The following is a 21,120-nucleotide window of genomic DNA, read 5'->3' on the forward strand; positions in this document are numbered from 1 at the left end:
TTGGGAAAGATAAACGGCTGAGTACGATTTTAATAATTTAAAAGTTTACAGGCAGGGTTTTCAAAACGACTTGATTATTTCTTGAAGAAACAATATTTAAGATGGTCATTTTATACTTTTTTATCTTTAAATATATTTTATTATTATTACTCGTAGTATATTTTGTAGATTAGACCATATTTCACATCACCTGGTGTTTTTGTGTTGTGCCTCCCATCAGTTGAAACACAACATGCTCTTGAATACAGACAGGATGGGTGTCATTACAATATCAGAAATGGGATGAACTTATCCCTTTAGACCATTGCAAATGAGCTGGTTCTCCATTTTATATTGATACTCCATGTGTAACTCTGTGTTGTCTGTTCACACTGCTATGCTTTATCTTGGCCAGGTCTCAGTTGCAAATGAGAACTTGTTCTCAACTAGCCTACCTGGTTAAATAAAGGTGAAATAAAAATTAAAAGTTACTGCAATTGTCGTTAATGTCAACTTAAATGCTAATTCAATAGGTTTCCTATAGAGGATTGACAGTATAATTTTAAAATGGGTATTCCTATTCAAAATTCAATGTTCTCTGTCTCTCTGTCTGGACCTCTAACCATCTTTGTAGTGCCATTTTGAAAGTTGAAATTTTAAATTCTATTCCATTTGAGTACATTTTATCAGCCAAAACTTGACACCCCCACCTTCTGTGTTCAAGAGCATGTCTCAACTGATGGTGACAACATAACAACCGTAGCTGTAGAAAATGTTGTCTAAGCTACAACCACATGCTAATATGAAGGGAGGGAAAGGTTTGCGCATCTTAAGTCATGTTAAAGAGGGGAAGAAGACTTATAATGTATTTTTTTACTTTAAGCTTTTAAGATCCTTAACTGATTTATTTTCCAGTGATTTTTAAAGGCATGGTATATTAACATGGGTCAATATTTGTCAGAGTTTTGACATTCAGGTCTAAAAGTCTCACACTGACCACTTGGATATGTAAAGTTCTGTTCCAATCAAAAAAAGGGGTGTGGTCAATCAAAAAAGGGGTGCAAAAAGGTGACTTGAAGTGGGTATCCTCTTCTTTCCTTCCTTCTCCCTCCTCTCTCCTTCCTTGCTCTCCTTCCTCTCTCCTTCCTTTCCTTCCTCTTCTCCTTCCTCTTCTCCTTCCTTCCAGGGGTTCCAGGAGTCGCTCCCGCTCAGAGAGCTCCTCTCGTTCCGTTCCCGCAACCGCTCCCGTCCCGCTCCAGGACCCCTCGTCGGTCCAGGTCCCACTCCCCCAAGAGGGACTACAACCGCTCCCGTTTCTCGCTCCCACAGCGGCTCCCCGGCCCCCGTGGTGGTGCAGGGCAGCCAGTTCCCCGCAGGGCCAAGGAGACCTCCTCCACTTCCTCCAAACGGCCCTCCAAGCCCAGCAAGTCTGCCTCTCCACTCCCCTCCCCCTGCACAGCGTGCACCTTCCAGGTCTCCTTCCAGGTCTAGGTCTCGTGGCTCTCGTTCCCCGTCCACAGACAGCCGCCACTGAGTATTGAGAACAGCAATATACGTTTTGACATGAGCTCACACTCAGTACATGAATACACTCGCATTAAGACAAACATGAACACACACACACACAGTTTTAGTAAGACTACAGGCCAGGGCCAGGAACACCTAGCAGTACTGGCCTCCTGAATCTGTATTTACCCACTCTTGTTTCCTCCCTATTCCCCCTCTTCTTCTGACATGGCTGACCTTTGACCTACTGCAGCATCATGGGTGTTCTCAGTAAAAACATCGTCTGAACACAATGACGGTTTCATTTTGAGCATTTATTCCCTAAACCTTTTTTGTTGTTTTACTGGTTTTGTTTCGGTCAGTAATTTTACTTGAAATGTTTTTTTTGTCATTCAAAGCTCATGTGTGACCCAGTTTTACCCCCTCCCCTGCTGTTGGTTGGTAGCTCTGATATCATGAACTGTTGAGAATTCAGTACTGTTGCATGATGGTAGAGAATGTGATTGGTTAATGTTTTGGGTCATTACCATTCTCCTCTCAGTGTAGGGGTGGTGTACGGTAACTGTTAGAGTTGTGTTTTATGCTGTTATTTTTTGATAGAATACCATCTCTCTTTTTTTGTGTGTGTGTGGGCCTTTGTTGTGATTGGCAGTAAAAAAATGTTTTATCCTCAGTGTAGGGGTGGTGTACGGTAACTGTTAGGGGATTTATGTGTTATCCTCAGTGAAGAAGACACCTTGTGAAGGCGTTATGCGTGCTGTTTTTAATTTGAACCCATTTGTATTGAATGTTTAAATGGAGTGGTGTTTCTGTTCCGCTTTATATTTCCCTTATACAACTTATTGTGACGAGGTTAACGCCTAGACAATAGTTTGGAAAATAAAAACCTTTTGTACACTAAAGCATGAAGTCTGATTTTACCCCCCAGTGTTTGATATGATGGTTATTTGTATTTAATTAAAAAAAGAACTCCAAAAGCAGATGACCAATAAAATGTTTTATATAAAGCATCAAAAAACTGTGTTAACTTGACAATTTTGCCACTTTTAGTATGAGCTTAAAACAATACGTAATTAAATACTAGCAGTAATAAAATGTCACGACTGTTTTCAATAGCTGGTCCAAACATTGACACGACCTTGTCTTGATCATAAGTACTCATGTAGTTTAGACATTCAGTTAATTACACATACACCTGTATACAGTGTAGTCAATTAGTTACAATCACTCCACCTTATAATCGCCCGCTGCCATGCATCATTGTGTGCTGGGTGTTAAAGTTGCAACTGGGTGTTAAATCCTCATTGTGTGCAGTTGCTGGGTGTTAAATCCTCATTGTGTGCAGTTACTGGGTGTTAAATCCAGTTACTGGGTGTTAAATCACTGTGTGTGCAGTTACTGGGTGTTAAATCCTCATTGTGTTGCAGTTACTGGGTGTTAAATCCTCAGTGCAGTTACTGGGTGTTAAATCCTCATTGTGTGCAGTTACTGGTGTTAAATCCTCATTGTGTGTGCAGTTACTGGGTGTTAAATCCTCATTGTGTGTGCAGTTACTGGGTGTTAAATCCTCATTGTGTGTGCAGTTACTGGGTGTTAAATCTCATTGTGTCATTGTGTGTGCAGTTACTGGGTGTTAAATCCTCGTGTGCAGTTATTGTTAAATCCTCGTGTGCAGTTACTGGGTGTTAAATCCTCATTGTGTGTGCAGTTACTGGGTGTTAAATCCTCATTGTGTGTGCAGTTACTGGGTGTTAAATCCTCATTGTGTGCAGTTACTGGTGTTAAATCCTCATTGTGTGTGCAGTTACTGGGTGTTAAATCTATAGGTATTGCAGTTACTGGGTGTTAAATCCTCGTGTGCAGTTACTGGGTGTTAAATCCTAAATGTACAGTTACTGGGTGTTAAATCCTCGTGTGCAGTTACTGGGTGTTAAATCCTCATTGTGTGTGCAGTTACTGGGTGTTTAATCCTCATTGTGTGTGCAGTTACTGGGTGTTAAATCACTCATTATTGTGCAGTTACTGGGTGTTAAATCCTCATTGTGTGTGCAGTTACTGGGTGTTAAATCCTCGTGTGCAGTTACTGGGTGTTAAATCCTCATTGTGTGCAGTTACTGGGTGTTAAATCCTCATTGTGTGTGCAGTTACTGGGTGTTTAAATCCTCATTGTGTGTGCAGTTACTGGGTGTTAAATCCTCATTGTGTGCAGTTACTGGGTGTTAAATCCTCATTGTGTGTGCAGTTACTGGGTGTTAAATCCTCATTGTGTGTGCAGTTACTGGGTGTTAAATCCTCATTGTGTGTGCAGTTACTGGGTGTTAAATCCTCATTGTAATCCGGTAGATGTTCAGGTCCTTGGGAGCCTGAAGCCTTGGTTCACATCACCATTTCAGACTGAGCTGCTGTGAATCTGATTTCCATCCACTGCATCGTACACCTGCTTCTCTGTGAGACGGAGGAGCACCGTTAGAGCGGCCTTGACAAAATGACCATCATTTGGACAGCTAAGATTGAACTGGGTCCTCCAGTCTTCCCTTGTGGTGACAAATACAGGTTTTAACCTTTTGAGTAGGAGACAGGGCCTGTATTAAAGTCTGAGTAGGAGACAGGGCCTCTATTAAAGTCTGAGTTGGAGACTGGGCCTCTATTAAAGTCTGAGTAGGATGACAGGGCCTCTATTAAAGTCTGAGTAGGAGACAGGGCCTCTATTAAAGTCTGAGTTGGAGACTGGGCCTCTATTAAAGTCTGAGTAGGAGACTGGGCCTCTATTAAAGTCTGAGTAGGAGACAGGGCCTCTATTAAAGTCTGAGTAGGAGACAGGGCCTCTATTAAAGTCTGAGTAGGAGACAGGGCCTCTATTAAAGTCTGAGTAGGAGACTGGGCCTCTATTAAAGTCTGAGTAGGATGACAGGGCCTCTATTAAAGTCTGAGTAGGAGACTGGGCCTCTATTAAAGTCTGAGTAGGAGACAGGGCCTCTATTAAAGTCTGAGTAGGAGACAGGGCCTCTATTAAAGTCTGAGTAGGAGACAGGGCCTGTATTAATAACGTCTGAGTTGGAGACAGGGCCTGTATTAATAACGTCTGAGTAGGAGACAGGGCCTCTATTAAAGTCTGAGTAGGAGACTGGGCCTGTATTAAAGTCTGAGTAGGAGACAGGGCCTCTATTAAAGTCTGAGTAGGAGACAGGGCCTCTATTAAAGTCTGAGTAGGAGACAGGGCCTCTATTAAAGTCTGAGTAGGAGACTGGGCCTCTATTAAAGTCTGAGTAGGAGACAGGGCCTCTATTAAAGTCTGAGTAGGAGACAGGGCCTCTATTAAAGTCTGAGTAGGAGACAGGGCCTGTATTAACGTCTGAGTAGGAGACAGGGCCTCTATTAAAGTCTGAGTAGGAGACAGGGCCTCTATTAAAGTCTGAGTAGGAGACTGGGCCTGTATTAATAACGTCTGAGTAGGAGACAGGGCCTGTATTAAAGTCTGAGTAGGAGACAGGGCCTCTATTAAAGTCTGAGTAGGAGACAGGGCCTGTATTAAAGTCTGAGTAGGAGACAGGGCCTCTATTAAAGTCTGAGTAGAAGACAGGGCCTCTATTAAAGTCTGAGTAGGAGACTGGGCCTGTATTAATAACGTCTGAGTAGGAGACAGGGCCTGTATTAACGTCTGAGTAGGAGACAGGGCCTCTATTAAAGTCTGAGTAGAAGACAGGGCCTCTATTAAAGTCTGAGTAGGAGACTGGGCCTGTATTAATAACGTCTGAGTAGGAGACAGGGCCTGTATTAAAGTATGAGTAGGAGTGCTGATCTTGTATCAATTTAGTATTTTACAAAACCGTGATGGACAAGGGTAACCTTCTCCTAGTTGAGGTGTGAACCTCCAGTGACCTGATATCTGAGTCTCAGACTCGGTGGTGGAAAATCCTCTTACAAATATAGCACAAGAACTTGTGAATTCCATGAAGGCTTTTTTAATACAAAACATATCAGAAGCCTAGATGGTCTGCGGAACAACTACCTTCCCAGAGCTCTGCCTCTGTATTTATACACACACAACATATGAGTCCATCCCACATGTATTTATACACACACAACATATGAGTCCATCCCACATGTATTTATACACACACAACATATGAGTCCATCCCACATGTATTTATACACACACAACATATGAGTCCATCCCACATGTATTTATACACACACAACATATGAGTCCATCCCACATGCACATGAAGTTACTTCCCTCAGTCCATCTGCCACCATTATCTTTCAATCTGAGCTTCCTGCTTGTTCACGCCCAATAAACGCCCATATCTGCTTTCAGTGGTGAATTATAATGGTGGTAGGACCCCTTCGTGTCCTTAAAAATAATATATGCCCGTCTATCCTATGGACCACTTACGTTGAGCTTGGTGTGCTCTTTGGTATGTCCTTATTAGGGCTAGAAGACGATGTGTCTCTCTAACATTCATCATCTTATTTTATGGGCCTATGTCTTTTGGCCTTCATACATTCTGTTGAGCTTGGTGTGCTCTTTGGTATGTCCTTATTAGGGCTAGAAGACGATGTGTCTCTCTAACATTCATCATCTTATTTTATGGGCCTATGTCTTTTGGCCTTCATACATTCTGTTGAGCTTGGTGTGCTCTTTGGTATGTCCTTATTAGGACTAGTAGACAATGTGTCTCTCTAACATTCCTTCATCATCTTATTTTATGGGCCTATGTCTTTTGGCCTTCATACATTCTGTTGAGCTTGGTGTGCTCTTTGGTATGTCCTTATTAGGGCTAGAAGACGATGTGTCTCTCTAACATTCATCATCTTATTTTATGGGCCTATGTCTTTTGGCCTTCATACATTCTGTTGAGCTTGGTGTGCTCTTTGGTATGTCCTTATTAGGGCTAGAAGACGATGTGTCTCTCTAACATTCATCATCTTATTTTATGGGCCTATGTCTTTTGGCCTTCATACATTCTGTTGAGCTTGGTGTGCTCTTTGGTATGTCTGACTCTTTGTGTCTCTCTCTTCTCCTGTGGTCTGATGTACATCTTTGCTCTATACTATTATATCTGTCCTATATTTCCCATTTGCTCCCACAGTACCTGTATCACTCACGAACAGGGTCAGTCGAGCGTACCTGTCTTCGGTGTTTTGAAGAACCTCCGGTGAACCCTGAACAGGACGATGAGCAGTAAGGCCTCTCCCACCTGAAACACTATGTAGATCATAGGGAACAGGTAGAGGGGACCAATCACATCGGGAGGGAATGCCACCTTCAAAATGGTGGAACACAGCTGGATGTTCTGACAGCCTGTCTCCATGGAGATGGTCCTCCGCCCCCTGAGTAACGGGAAGGAAGTCCAAATAAGGACAACTTGAACGGATTGATTGACATGGAATTAATAGCTGGAATGGATTTTTTTTCTCTTATTTTTAAGGGTTTATTTTTTTACTAAAGAGAAAACGATCCTCATCGTCACCATGACTTACGATCCGTTGAGTTTGAAGAGGTATGACAGGACGTATCCGAAGGTGTAGCCAATGAGGGGCATGAGGGCAGCGGTGGCCATGAGCGGAGGGGACAGGAGGGTCAGCGTCAAATCCATCCCTCCTATGGTCATGCCGGCCAGCAGGCCAATAACCACCGTGGCCATCAACAGGAGGGACAGGCCGACCTGGAGAGAGGAGTGAGAGGAAATCAAATACACATTTATACTCTCCTGAAATTGGCCTTTTGGGTGCACTTGGTTTAGCTTGGAATTTGCACATTCTGGGATTATCAGGGTTAAGCTGGAGCTGACTCCGGGAATTTGACGAGGCCTCAGAGTTGAATTACCTGTGTGCACCATGCCATAATGATGGTCTGTAGTACTGAAGTATAATGTGTACTGTACTCTACCTTAGTGATGGTGTAGTACTGTGTACTGTACTCTGCCTTAGTGATGGTCTGTGTACTGTGTACTGTACTCTACCTTAGTGATGGTCTGTAGTACTGTGTACTGTACTCTGCCTTAGTGATGGTCCGTAGTACTGTGTACTGTACTCTGCCTTAGTGATGGTCTGTAGTACTGTGTACTGTGTACTGTACTCTGCCTTAGTGATGGTCTGTGTACTGTGTACTGTACTCTGCCTTACATGGTCTGTAGTACTGTGTGCTGTACTCTACCTTAGTGATGGTCTGTGTATGGTCTGTACTCTACCTTAGTGATGGTCTGTGGTACTGTACTCTACCTTAGTGATGGTCTGTAGTACTGTGTACTGTACTCTGCCTTAGTGATGGTCTGTAGTACTGTGTACTGTGCTCTACTGTGATGGTCTGTGTACTGTTAGTGACTGTACTCTGCCTTAGTACTGTGTACTGTGTACTGTACTCTGCCTTAGTGATGGTCTGTGTACTGTGTACTGTACTCTGCCTTAGTCATGGTCTGTAGTACTGTGTACTGTACTCTACCTTAGTGATGGTCTGTAGTACTGTGTACTGTACTCTACCTTAGTGATGGTCTGTGGTACTGTGTACTGTACTCTACCTTAGTGATGGTCTGGTACTGTGTACTGTACTCTGCCTTAGTGATGGTCTGTAGTACTGTGTACTGTACTCTACCTTAGTGATGGTCTGTAGTACTGTGTACTGCCTTGTGACTGTAGTACTGTGTACTGCCTTAGTGATGGTCTGTAGTACTGTGTACTGTACTCTGCCTTAGTCATGGTCTGTAGTACTGTGTGCACTGTACTCTACCTTTAGTCATGGTACTGTGTAGTACTGTGTACTGTACTGCGTCTGTACTCTGCCTTAGTCATGGTCTGTAGTACTGTGTACTGTGCTCTACCTTAGTGATGGTCTGTAGTACTGTGTACTGCGTACTGTACTCTACCTTAGTGATGTTCTGTTGTACTGTGTACTGCGTACTGTACTCTACCTTAGTAATAGTCTTGGAGTGCTGTGCTGTGCTCTACCTTAGTGATGGTCTGTAGTACTGTGTACTGTACTCTACCTTAAGTGATGGTCCGTAGTACTGTGTACTGCGTACTGTACTCTACCTTAGTGATGTTCTGTAGTACTGTGTACTGTGTACTGCGTACTGTACTCTACCTTAGTAATAGTCTTGGAGTGCTGTGTACTGTACACTACCTTAGTGATGGTCTGTAGTACTGTGTACTGTGTACTGCGTACTGTACTCTACCTTAGTAATAGTCTTGGAGTACTGTGGCCTGTAGTAATTGATGAGGATGCCGATGCCGCAGGGGAACAGAGTCATGACCAGGGCCAGAGTGATGCCAGCGTAGGGAACAGCACTCTCCAGGTTGGAGAAGCCCTGGCAGTATAGGTAGAGGAGCAGTGGCATCATACCCAGGGCTAGGAATGTAGAGCAGGTAGTCATCACAATACTGGGGAGAGAGGGAGAGAAGGAGGGATGGAGAGAGAGGGAGAGACAGAGGGAGAAAGAGAGGGAATGAGAGAGAGGAGAGACAGAGGGAGAAGGAGGGTGGAGAGAGAGGGAGAGACAGAGGGAGAAGGAACGAGAGAGAGGGAGAGACAGAGGGAGAAGGAGAGGGAACGAGAGGAGAGACAGAGGGAGGGGAGAGACAGAGGGAGAAAGGGAATGAGAGAGAGAGAGAGACAGAGGTGAAGAGACAGAGGGAGAGACAGAGGGAGAGACACAGGGGGAGAAAGAGAGAGGGAACGAGAGAGTGGGAGAGGGAGAGAGACAGAGGGAGAGAGACAGAGGGAGAGAGACAGAGGGAGAGAGACAGAGGGAGAAAGAGAGGGAATGAGAGAGAGGGAGAGAGACAGAGGAGAAAGAGAGGGAACAAGAGAGAGGAGAGACAGAGGGAGAGAGACAGAGGGAGAAAGAGAGGGAACGAGAGAGGGAACGAGAGAGGGGAGACGAGTGGGAGAGAGACAGAGGGAGAAAGAGAGAGGGAACGAGAGAGGGAGAGACAGAGGGAGAGACACAGAGGGAGAGACACAGAGGAGAAAGAGAGAGGGAACGAGAGAGTGGGGAGGAGAAGACAGAGGGAGAGAGACAGAGGGAGAGAGACAGAGGGAGAGAGACAGAGGGAGAAAGAGAGGGAATGAGAGAGAGGGAGAGAGACAGAGGGAGAAGAGAGGGAACAAGAGAGGGAGAGACAGAAGGAGAGAGACAGAGGGAGAAAGAGGGGAACGAGAGAGGGAACGAGAGAGAGGGAGAGAGACAGAGGGAGAAGAGAGGGGAGCCAGAGAGAGGAGAGACGGGGAGAGACACAGAGGAGAAAGAGAGGGAACAAAGAGAGGGAACGAAAAGGAGTGGGAGAGGGAGAGAGACAGAGGGAGAGAGACAGAGGGAGAGACACAGAGGGAGAGACACAGAGGGGAGAGACAGAGGGAGAGAGACAGAGGGAGAGAGACAGAGGGAGAGAGACAGAGGGAGAGACAGAAGGAGAGACAGAGGGAGAGACAGAGGGAGAGAGACAGAAGGAGAGAGACAGAGGGAGAGACAGAAGGAGAGACAAAGGGAGAGACAGAGGGGGAGAGAGACAGAGGGAGAAAAAGAGGGAATGAGAGAGAGGGAGAGGAGAGAGACAGAGGAGAAAGAGAGGGAACAAGAGAGGGAGGGAGAGACAGAGGGAGAGAGACAGAGGGAGAAAGAGATGGGAACGAGAGAGCGGGAGAAACAGAGGGATAGACACAGAGAGAAGACAGAGGGAGAGAGACAGAGGGCAGAGACAGAAAGGAGAGAGACAGAGGGATGGAGACAGAGGGAGAAAGACAGAGGGAGAGACACAGAAGGAGAGAGACAGAGGGATGGAGACAGAGGGAAAGACAGAGGGGAGAGAGGGACAGAGAGAGAGAGGGAGGGAGAGACAGAGGGAGAGAAACAGAAGGAGAGAGACAGAGGGAGAGAGACAGAGGGAGAGAGACACAGAGGGAGAGACACAGAGGGAGAAAGAGAGGGAACAAGAGAGAGGGAACCAGAGAGTGGGAGAGTGAGAGAGACAGAGGGAGAAAGAGGGGAACAAGAAGGGAGGGAGAGACAGAGGGAGAGAGACAGAGGGGAGAAAGAGATGGAGCGAGAGAGCGGGAGAAACAGAGGAGAGACACAGAAGGAGAGAGACAGAGGGAGAGACAGGGGAGAGAGACAGAGGGCGAGACAGAAGGAGAGAGACAGAGGGATGGAGACAGAGGGAGAAAGACAGAGGAGGAGAGACACAGAAGGAGAGAGACAGAGGGATGGAGACAGGAGAGAAAGACAGAGGAGAGACACAGAGGGAGAGAGGGAGGAGAGACAGAGAGAAACAGAAGGAGAAAGAGAGGGAACAAGAGAGGGAACGAGAGAGTGGGAGAGAGACAGGGGAAAGAGAGGGTGGAACGAGAGAGAGGGAGAGACAGAGGGAGAGACACAGAGGGAGAAAGAGAGGGAACAAGAGAGAGGAACGAAAGAGTGGGAGAGGAGAGACAGAGGGGGAGAGAGACAGAGGGAGAGACACAGTGGAGAGACAGAGGAGAGAGACAGAGGGAGAGAGACAGAGGGAGAGAGACAGAGGAGAGACAGGAAAGGAGAGACAGAGGGAGAGACAGAGGAGAGAGACAGAAGGAGAGAGACAGAGAGACAGAAGGAGAGACAAAGGGAGAGACAGAGGGAGAGAGACAGAGGGAGAAAGAGAGAGGGAATGAGAGAGAGGGAGAGTGAGAGAGACAGAGGGAGAAAGAGAGGGAACAAGAGGGAGGGAGAGACAGAGGGAGAGAGACAGAGAGGGAGAGAGAGGGAACGAGAGAGAGGAGAGACAGAGGGAGAGACACAGAGAGAGGGAGAAAGAGAGGGAACAAAGAGGAGGGAACGAAAGAGTGGGAGAGGAGAGAGACAGAGGAGAGAGACAGAAGGAGAGGGCAGAGGGAGAGACACAGAGGGAGAGACACAGAGGGAGAGACAGAGGGAGAGAGACAGAGGGAGAGAGACAGAGGGAGAGAGACAGAGGGAGAGACAGAAGGAGAGACAGAGGGAGAGACAGAGGGAAGACAGAAGGAGAGAGGCAGAGGGAGAGACAGAGGGAGAGAGACAGAGGGAGAAAGAGGGAACGAGAGAGAGGGAGAGTGAGAGAGACAGAGGGAGAAAAGAGAGGGAACAAGAGGGAGGGGAGACAGAGGAGAGAGACAGAGGGAGAAAGAGAGGGAACGAGAGAGGCGGGAGAGACAGAGGGAGAGACACAGAAGGAGGAGACAGAGAGACAGAGGGAGAGAGACAGAGGGAGAAAGACAGAGGGAGAGACACAGAGGAGAGAGACATACAAAGGGAGAGACAGGAGAGACAGAAGAGGAGAGAGACAGAGGGAGAGACAGAGGGAGAGACACAGAGGGAGAGACACAGAGGAGAGAGACAGAGGGAGAGAGACAGAGGAGGAGACAGAGGGAGAGATACAGAAGGAGAGAGACAGAGGGAGAGACAGAGGGAGAGACAGAGGGAGAGACAGAAGGAAGAGACAGGGGAGAGACAGAGGGAGAGACAGAGGGAGAGAGACAGAGGGAGAAAGAGGGAACGAGAGAGGAGAGGCAGAGGAGAGGGGGAGAGAGACAGGGAGAGAGACAGAAGGAGAGAGACAGAAGGAGAGACACAGAAGGGAGAGAGACAGAGGGAGAGAGACAGGGGGGAGAGAGAGAGACACAGAGGGAGATACAGAGGGGAAGACAGAGAGGAGGGAGAGAGACAAAGGAAGAGAGACAGAGGGAGAGACCGAAGGAGAGACAGAGGGGAGAGACAGAGGGAGAGACAAAGGAGAGGGCAGAGGGATGGAGACAGAGGGAGAAAAGACAGGGGGGAGACACAGAGGAGAGAGAGAGACAGAGGGAGAGACAGAGGGAGAGACACAGAAGGAGAGACACAGTGGGAGAGAGACAGAGGGAGAGAGACAGATTGAGAGAGACAGAGGGAGAGACAGAGGGAGAGAGACAGACAGAGGAGAGAGACAGAGGGAGAGAGACAGAGGGAGAGACACAGAGGAGACAGAGGGGGAGAGACAGAGGGAGAGACAGTAGGGAGAGACAGAGGGAGAGAGACAGAGGGAGAGACAGACACTCATGTGTTACGTATGTGTGTGTTTATATTATACCTGGCAAGACTGACTGACAGACTTGTTTTAACGCTGACAAGGCCTGACCTGGCTATCATGCCAATAATGGGGTATCATGCCAATAGGGTATCATGCCAATAGGGTATCATACCAATAGGGTATCATACCAATAGGGTATCATGCCAATAGGGTATCATGCCAATAGGGTATCATGCCAATAGGGTATCATGCCAATAGGGTATCATGCCAATAGGGAAACAGGCCAATAGGGTATCATGCCAATAGGGTATCATGCCAATAGGAGTATCATGCCAATAGGGTATCATGCCAATAGGGTATCATGCTCATTATTACATCCTGTGTGACCATGGAACAACAGACAGCTTTGGCCATGCTGTCTCAGCCTGACATGACTCCATCGATGTCAGTCATCTCATTACTGTCTTTCCTGTTGTTCTGTGGTGCTGATCTAGTTTCTCTTGTTCTGTGGAGGTGCTGATCTAGTTTCTCTTGTTCTGTGGAGTGGCGCCGATCTAGTTTTCTTGTTCTGTGGAGTGGCGCCGATCTAGTTTCTCTTGTTCTGTGGAGTGGCGCCGATCTAGTTTCTCTTGTTCTGTGCAGGTGGCGCCCTAGTTTCTCTTGTTCTGCGTGGAGTGGCGCCGATCTAGTTTCTCTTGTTCTGTGGAGTGGCGCCGATCTAGTTTCTCTTGTTCTGTGGAGTGGCCCCATCTAGTTTCTCTTGTTCTGTGGAGTGCGCCGATCTAGTTTCTCTTGTTCTGTGGAGTGGCGCCAATCTAGTTTCTCTTGTTCTGTGGAGAGGCGCTGATCTAGTTTCTCTTGTTCTGTGGAGTGGTGCCAATCTAGTTTCTCTTGTTCTGTGAGTGGCGCGGATCTAGTTTCTCTTGTTCTGTGAGTGGTGCCCGATCTAGTTTCTCTTGTTCTGTGGAGTGGCGCCGATCTAGTTTCTCTTGTTCTGTGGAGTGGCGCCTGATCTAGTTTCTCTTGTTCTGTGGGTGGCGCCGATCTAGGTTTCTCTTGTTCTGCGGAGAGGTGCCGGATCTAGTTTCTCTTGTTCTGTGGAGTGGCGCCAATCTAGTTTCTCTTGTTCTGTGGCTTAATGAGGAGGAAGCCGTAATTGTTGGTTTCCTCAAGTAATACAAACATAATATCTGGAACCTGAATCTCTGTAGGCCAGCCTTACACTGCTAGTTAGGGTTAAATAACTGTACTAGTTATGATTAAATAACTGCACTAGTTATGGTTAAATAACAGTGCTAATTAGGTTAAGTAACAGTGCTAGTTAGGGTTTAGCAATGGCTAGTTGTATTTAATAACTGCTAGTTAGGGTTTAATAACTGCTAGTTAGGGTTAAATAACTACTATTTAGGGTTAAATAACTACTATTTAGGGTTAAATAACTACTATTTAGGGTTAAATAACTGCTAGTTAGGGTTAAATAACTACTAGTTAATGTTAAATAACTACTAGTTAGGGTTAAATTACTGTGCTAGTTAGGGTTAAATAACTATAGTTCGGGTTAAATACCTACTAGTTAGGTTTAATAATGACTAGTTATGGTTAAATGACTGTGCTAGTTAGGGTTAAATAACTGCTAGTTAGGGTTAAATGACTGTGCTAGTTAGGGTAAAAACAATACTAGTTGAGTTAAATGACTGTGCTAGTTAGGGTTGAATAACTACTAGTTAGGGTTAAATAACTGTACTAGTTATGGTTAAATAACAGTGCTAATTAAGGTTAAGTAACTGTGCTAGTTAGGGTTTAATATGGCTGGTTATGGTTGAATAAATGTGCTAGTTAGGGTTTAATAACGGCCTAGTTAGGTTTTAATAACTGCTAGTTTGGGTCAAATAACTGTGCTAGTTAGGGTTTAATAACGGCTAGTTAGGGTTTAATAACTGCTAGTTTGGGTTATATAACTACTAGTAATGATTAAATGAGGGTCAGACAGAGAAAGAGAGAGAGTACTTCTAGTTAGGGTTAAATAACTGCTAGTTAGGGTTTAATAACTGCTAGTTGGGGTTTAATAACTGCTAGTTGGGGTTTAATAACTGATAGTTAGGGTTTAATAACTGCTAGTTAGGGTTAAATAACTACTAGTTAAGGTTAAATAACTACTAGTTAGGGTTAAATAACTACTATTTAGGGTTAAATACCTACTAGTTAGGGTTGAATAACTACTAGTTAGGGTTAAATGACTGCGCTAGTTAGGGTCAATGACTGCTAGTTATGGTAGAAGCTACAGGATCGAGGTGTCCCTTCCATGGGACTAAGGTTGAGCTAATGTAGGCTAATGTGATTAGCATGAGGTTGAAAGTAACAAGAACATTTCCCAGGACATAGACATATCTGATAATGGCAGAAAGCTTACATTCTTGTTAATCTAACTGCTCTGTCAATTTGGTAGTTATTACAATGAAATAATATAATGCTATTGTTTGAGGAGAGTGCAATACAGTTATGAACTTGAAAAGTTATTAAAAAGCTACAAGGATGAGTTACATTATTTCCGGTAGCACCACTAATAATGGTGCAAGAACAGTCCTTGAGAACGTCAGAGTACTTCCTGTCAGATAAGACATAGAGGGTCAAACAGAGAAAGAGAGAGAGTACTTCCTGTCAGATAAAACACAGAGGGTCAAACAGAGAAAGAGAGAGAGTACTTCCTGTCAGATAAGACACAGAGGGTCAGACAGAGAAAGAGAGAAAGCACTTCCTGTCAGATAAGACATGTAGGGTCAGACAGAGAAAGAGAGAGAGTACTTCCTGTCAGATAAGACACAGAGGGTCAAACAGAGAAAGAGAGAGAGTACTTCCTGTCAGATAAGACACAGAGGGTGAAAAAGAGAAAGAGAGAGAGTACTTCCTGTCAGATAAGACACAGAGGGTCAAACAGAGAAAGAGAGAGAGTACTTCCTGTCAGATAATGTGTAACACCACAAAGTCCATTCTTCATCAATCAACCTGTTGGATGTTGCTTCATCTTTATGTCGCTAATCCAGATCCGGTGTGAATCTAAAGCAGGGAATGACTGACTGGGCGGTTAAAAGTAGCATAAACCGTGGAATGGGGAGTGTGAAGATATTGATTAATATCTATGGTAATTGTGTCATGGTATTGGTCGAGTTGGAAGTGGCAAAGAAAAGGGTCAGTGACGTCCCGGTTCAAACTGAAACGTGGGACGGCTGTGGTGTTGTCCTCCTCCCCTGTCCTCCTCCCCTGTGAGTGTTGTCCTCCTCCCTGTGTGGTGTTGTCCTCTCCTCCCCCTGTGGTGTTGTCCTCCTCCCCTGTGGTGTTGTCCTCCTCCCCTGTCCTCCTCCCCTGTGGTGTTGTCCTCCTCCCCTGTGGTGTTGTCCTCCTCCCCTGTCCTCCTCCCCTGTGGTGTTGTCCTCCTCCCCTGTCCTCCTCCCTGTGGTGTTGTCCTCCCCTGTCCTCCTCCCTGTGGTGTTGTCCTCCTCCCCTGTCCTCCTCCCTGTGGTGTTGTCCTCCTCCCCTGTGTGTTGTCCTCCTCCCCTGTCCTCCTCCCCTGTGGTGTTGTCCTCCTCCTGTGGTGTTGTCCTCCTCCTGTCCTCCTCCCCTGTGGTGTTGTCCTCCTCCCCTGTGGTCTTGTCCCTCCTGTGGTGTGTCTGACGGTGATATAGATTAATATGATCATAGTTTTTATGATCCAGTGTTGGTGTATTTCCAGGGCATTCAACTCTGCACTAATGGGGTGACTACCATGATAACCATGGCACTAATGTACTGTAACCAAGCCAGTCTGAGCAATAAGTCAGGACAGGACAGGAGGTGGTTGGTTATTATTGGGGAATAACAGTACATAGCAGAACACGATAACATCAAGGTCATTCAACTCTTGGCTAATAATAAGGTGATTGCCAATGCATGAACAAAGCACTTAATTTGGTAGCCAACGGCAGTACGAGGTCACCGGGCGAACTCAATAACAACGTAAATGCCATTGCATTGACAAAGAGCTCCGTGTCAGCAGCCTCAATGATAATTCTGCATTTTTTACACACTGACAAATGTACATACTGTATCTTTCCCCATTAGTACCACGGAGGTTGAATGACCTGCATACCACTGACCCGATCATAAACCTATTATCATATGAATAGTATATAACACCAGACACAGCCCATCCATCCCACCTTTTAGGTTCAGCCATCAGGTCATTAACCCTTTATTTCGCCCGAGGAAATCTACATAACGATCAAAGAAGCATTGTCTCGGAGACCCACCTGGAAACAATGTGATTCCTCTCAAGCTTATTTGAGACATTTTATAATGAGAATAGATGGAAGTCGGGTCTGAATAGACAAAGTAGGGTCTGAATAGATTCAGAAGTAGGGTCTGAATAGATTCAAGTAGGGTCTAGATAGATTAAGTAGGGTCTGAATAGATGAAAAGTAGGGTACGAATAGATGAAAGTAGGGTCTGAATTGATGGAAGTAGGTCTGAATAGATTAAAGTAGGGTCTGAATAGATTGAAGTAGGGTCTGAATAGATTAAAGTAGGGATGAATAGATTAAAGTAGGGTCTGAATAGATTAAAGTAGGGTCTGAATAGATTAAAGTAGGGTCTGAATAGATGAAAGTAAGGGTCTGAATAGATTAAAGTAGGGTCTGAATAGATTAAAGTAGGGTCTGAATAGATTAAAGTAGGGTCTGAATAGATGAAAGTAGGGTCTGAATAGATTAAAGTAGAGGGTCTGAATAGATTAAAAGTAGGGTCTGAATAGATTAAAGTAGGGTCTGAATAGATTAAAGTAGGGTCTGAATAGATGAAAGTAGGGTCTGAATAGATTAAAGTAGGGTCTGAATAGATTAAAGTAGGGTCTGAATAGATGGAAGTAGGGTCTGAATAGATGGAAGTAGGGTCTGAATAGATGGAAGTAGGGTCTGAATAGATTAAAGTAGGGTCTGAATGAATAGATTAAAAAGTAGGGTTGTATATGTACCTTAGGTTCATGTCTCCTTTCAGAGACAGGGCCAATATATTGAGGTTTCCCCTGACAGCATCCACAGATCAGCACCACTACAGCCTCTACCAGCTCCCAGCTGTAACACCTGAAGACACAGGACAGGACGCACACACCTGAGACTGCACTGAACAGCTTAGCACGGTCCTGCCATTCCTGAAGGCCTGGGAACCAGACTGGTTCATCAAGACAACAATGCCAAGACAGCTATAGGAAATACTAACCTTAGCCAATGAGAAATACTAACCTAGCCAATGAGATACTAACCTTAGCCAATGAGATACTAACCTAGCCAATGAGAGATACTAACCCTAGCCAATGAGAGATACTAACCTAGCCAATGAGAGATACTAACCTTAGCCACAGAGATACTAACCCTAGCCAATGAAAGATACTAACCTTAGCCAATGAAAGATACTAACCTTAGCCAATGAGAGATACTAACCTTAGCCAATGAGAAATACTAACCTTAGCCAATGATAGATACTAACCTTAGCCAATGAGATACTAACCTTAGCCAATGAGTATAGATACTAACCTTAGCCAATGAGAGATACTAACCCCAGCCAATGAGAGATACTAACCTTAGCCAATGAGATACTAACCTTAGCCAATGAGAGATACTAATAGCCAATGAGAGATACTAACCTTAGCCAATGAGAGATACTAACCTTAGCCAATGAGAGATACTAACCTTAGCCAATGAGAAATACTAACCTTAGCCAATGATAGATACTAACCTTAGCCAATGAGAGATACTAACCTTAGCCAATGAGAGATACTAACCCTAGCCAATGAGAATACTAACCTTAGCCAATGAGAGATACTAACCTTAGCCAATGAGAGATACTAACCTTAGCCAATGAGAAATACTAACCTTAGCCAATGAGATATACTAACCTTAGCCAATGAGAGATACTAACATTAGCCAATGAGATACTAACCTTAGCCAATGAGAGATACTAACCTTAGCCAATTAGAGATACTAACATTAGCCAATGAGAGATACTAACCTTAGCCAATGAGAGATACTAACCTTAGCCAATGAGAGATACTAACCTTAGCCAATGAGAGATACTAACCTTAGCCAATGATAGATACTAACCTTAGCTAATGAGAGATATAACCTTAGCCAATGAGAGATACTAACTTAGCCAATGAGAGATACTAACCTTAGCCAATGAGAGAGATACTAACCTTAGCCAATGAGAGATACTGACCTTAGCCAATGAGAGATACTAACCTTAGCCAATGAGATACTAACCTTAGCCAATGAGATACTAACCTTAGTAATGAGAGATACTAACCTTAGCCAATGAGAGATACTAACCCTAGCCAATGAGAGATATAACCTTAGCCAATGAGAGATACTAACCTTAGCCAATTGAGATATACTAACCGCCAATGAGAGATACTAACCTTAGCCAATGAGAGATACTAACCTTAGCCAATGAGAGATACTAACCTTAGCCAATGAGAGATACTAACCTTAGCCAATCGAGAGATACTAACCCTAGCCAATGAGAGATACTAACCTTAGCCAATGAGAAATACTGTCCTTAGCCAATGAGAGATACTAACCTAGCCAATGAAAAGATACCAACCTGTAGCCAATGAGATACTAACCTTAGCCAATGAGAGATACTATCCTTAGCCAATGAGATACTAACCTTAGCCAATGAGATACTATCCTTAGCCAATGAGATACTAACCTTAGCCAATGAGATGCTAACCTTAGCCAATGAGAGATACTAACCTTAGCCAATGAGAAATACTAACCTTAGCCAATGAGAGATACTAACTTTAGCCAATGAGAGATACTAACCTTAGCCAATGAGAGATACTAACCTTAGCCAATGAAAGATACTAACCTTAGCCAATGAGATACTAACCTTAGCCAATGAGAGATACTAACCTTAGCCAATGAGAAATACTAACCTTAGCCAATGTGAAATACTAACCTTAGCCAATGAAAGATACTAACCTTAGACAATGAGATATACTAACCTTAGCCAGAGAGATACTAACCTTAGCCAATGAGGAGATACTAACCTTAGCCAATGAGATACTAACCTTAGCCAATGAGAGACACTAACCTTAGCCAATGAGAGACACTAACCTTAGCCAATGAGAGATACTAACCTTAGCCAATGAGAGACACTAACCTTAGCCAATGAGAAGGCAGTGAGGCATTACTCCAAACTGGGCCACCACTGCGATGGCTCTCCTCTAGGTTTCAGGATGTGGGCCTTTAGAGAATAATAAACAACAATAATATTATGAATATAATATTTATTTGTATATATTTCACAAACCCTAAAACGTATTTAAACACAACAACAAAAAACATCACATAACAGGAGGAACGATAACCCCAAAAGTCTGAAACAACCAGAAACTAGAGATGAGCAGCATCAGGACCTTGATCTTGGGCACCTCCATGGTACAGCCCAGTGAAACCATGGTGATGAAGAGGATCACTATGGTGGTGATGCTGATGGTCTGGTCTATTATGGAGTGGCAGAGAGGCGGGGAAATGGGTTGGAGTGATGTTGAATAGTAAACTGTCATTGGACGACAGGTGCCTGATCAAGAGAACACTGCTGTGGCGGGTGTCAATGGGATCTTCCATTTTGTATCGTCTCTGGTGGTTCTGAGAGATTAAGACAGAGAGGGAGAGGGGAGAGAGGGAGAGAGAGATGTATATGCAAGGGAGAGAGAGAGAGAGAGAGCGAGGGTGATATATAGAGATATATTTGAGGGAGACAGAGAAAGAGAGGGAGAGAAAGGGAGAGAGGAGAGGAGAGAAGGAGGGAGAGAGAGAGAGTGAGAGTGAGGGAGAGGAGAGACGGAGAGAAAGGGAGAGGGCGGAGAGGGAGAGGGGAGAGGAGAGAGAAAGAGAGAGACAGGAGAGAGAGAGAAAGAAGAGAGAGAGAGATATATAGGAGAGAGAGAGAAGAGAGAGACACAGACAGAGAGAGACAGAGAGAGAGACAGAGAGAGAGACAGAGAGCGCGAGAGACAGATAGAGAGAGAGACAGAGAGAGAGACAGAGAGAGACAGAGAGAGAGACAGAGAGAGACAGAGAGAGAGAGAAACAGAGAGAGGCAGAGAGACAGAGAGGAGACAGAGCTGAGAGAGACAGAGACAGAGAGCGAGAGAGCCAGAGAGCCAGAGAGATAGATGAGAGAGAGACAGAGGGAGAGAGAGAGAGACAGAGAGCCAGATAGAGAGACACAGAGAGAGAGAGACAGAGAGAGACAGAGAGAGAGAGAGAGAGACAGAGAGAGAGACAGAGAGAGACAGAGAGCCAGAGAGAGAGATAGAGAGAGAGAGACAGAGAGAGACAGAGGGAGAGAGAGAGCCAGAGAGCCAGAGAGAGCCAGAGAGAGACAGAGAGAGACAGAGAGAGACAGAGAGAGACAGAGAGAGAGAGAGAGAGAGAGAGAGAGAGAGAGAGAGAGAGAGACAGAGAGAGAGAGAGACAGAGAGATACAGAGAGAGAGATATTGTAGTGGACACTAGTAAACATATTGCTTTAATTAGCATTTTTACATTTTTACTAATGACATATAATTTTTTAAACGGTCTGGTAA

General features: G+C 44.9%; 1 protein-coding gene across 1 annotated transcript; it reads right to left on the reverse strand.

Moving 5' to 3' along the window:
• Positions 1-3,503: 3,503 nt before the first annotated feature.
• On the reverse strand, positions 3,504-17,540 carry LOC135535046 (hepatic sodium/bile acid cotransporter-like). The gene is made up of 5 exons (XM_064961779.1): positions 17,504-17,540; positions 8,661-8,865; positions 6,970-7,154; positions 6,617-6,819; positions 3,504-3,930 (listed from the first exon to the last, which is right to left on the reverse strand). Exons 1-5 carry the CDS (start codon positions 17,512-17,514, stop codon positions 3,875-3,877), a joined length of 660 nt encoding a protein of 219 aa, XP_064817851.1. The 5' UTR covers positions 17,515-17,540; the 3' UTR covers positions 3,504-3,874.
• Positions 17,541-21,120: the final 3,580 nt, after the last annotated feature.

The sequence above is a fragment of the Oncorhynchus masou genome, unplaced genomic scaffold (assembly GCF_036934945.1).
Source record: "Oncorhynchus masou masou isolate Uvic2021 unplaced genomic scaffold, UVic_Omas_1.1 unplaced_scaffold_4380, whole genome shotgun sequence".
In the NCBI taxonomy this organism is placed as follows: Eukaryota; Metazoa; Chordata; class Actinopteri; order Salmoniformes; family Salmonidae; genus Oncorhynchus; species Oncorhynchus masou.

Excerpts from the sequence above, each read along its gene's own strand:
- LOC135535046 (XM_064961779.1), bottom strand. Across the intron at positions 7,155-8,660 it reads ACTCCAAGACTATTACTAAG|GTCGGCCTGTCCCTCCTGTT; the intron begins GTAGAGTACAGT and ends TCCTCTCTCCAG. Across the intron at positions 6,820-6,969 it reads CTCTTCAAACTCAACGGATC|GGGGCGGAGGACCATCTCCA; the intron begins GTAAGTCATGGT and ends CCCGTTACTCAG.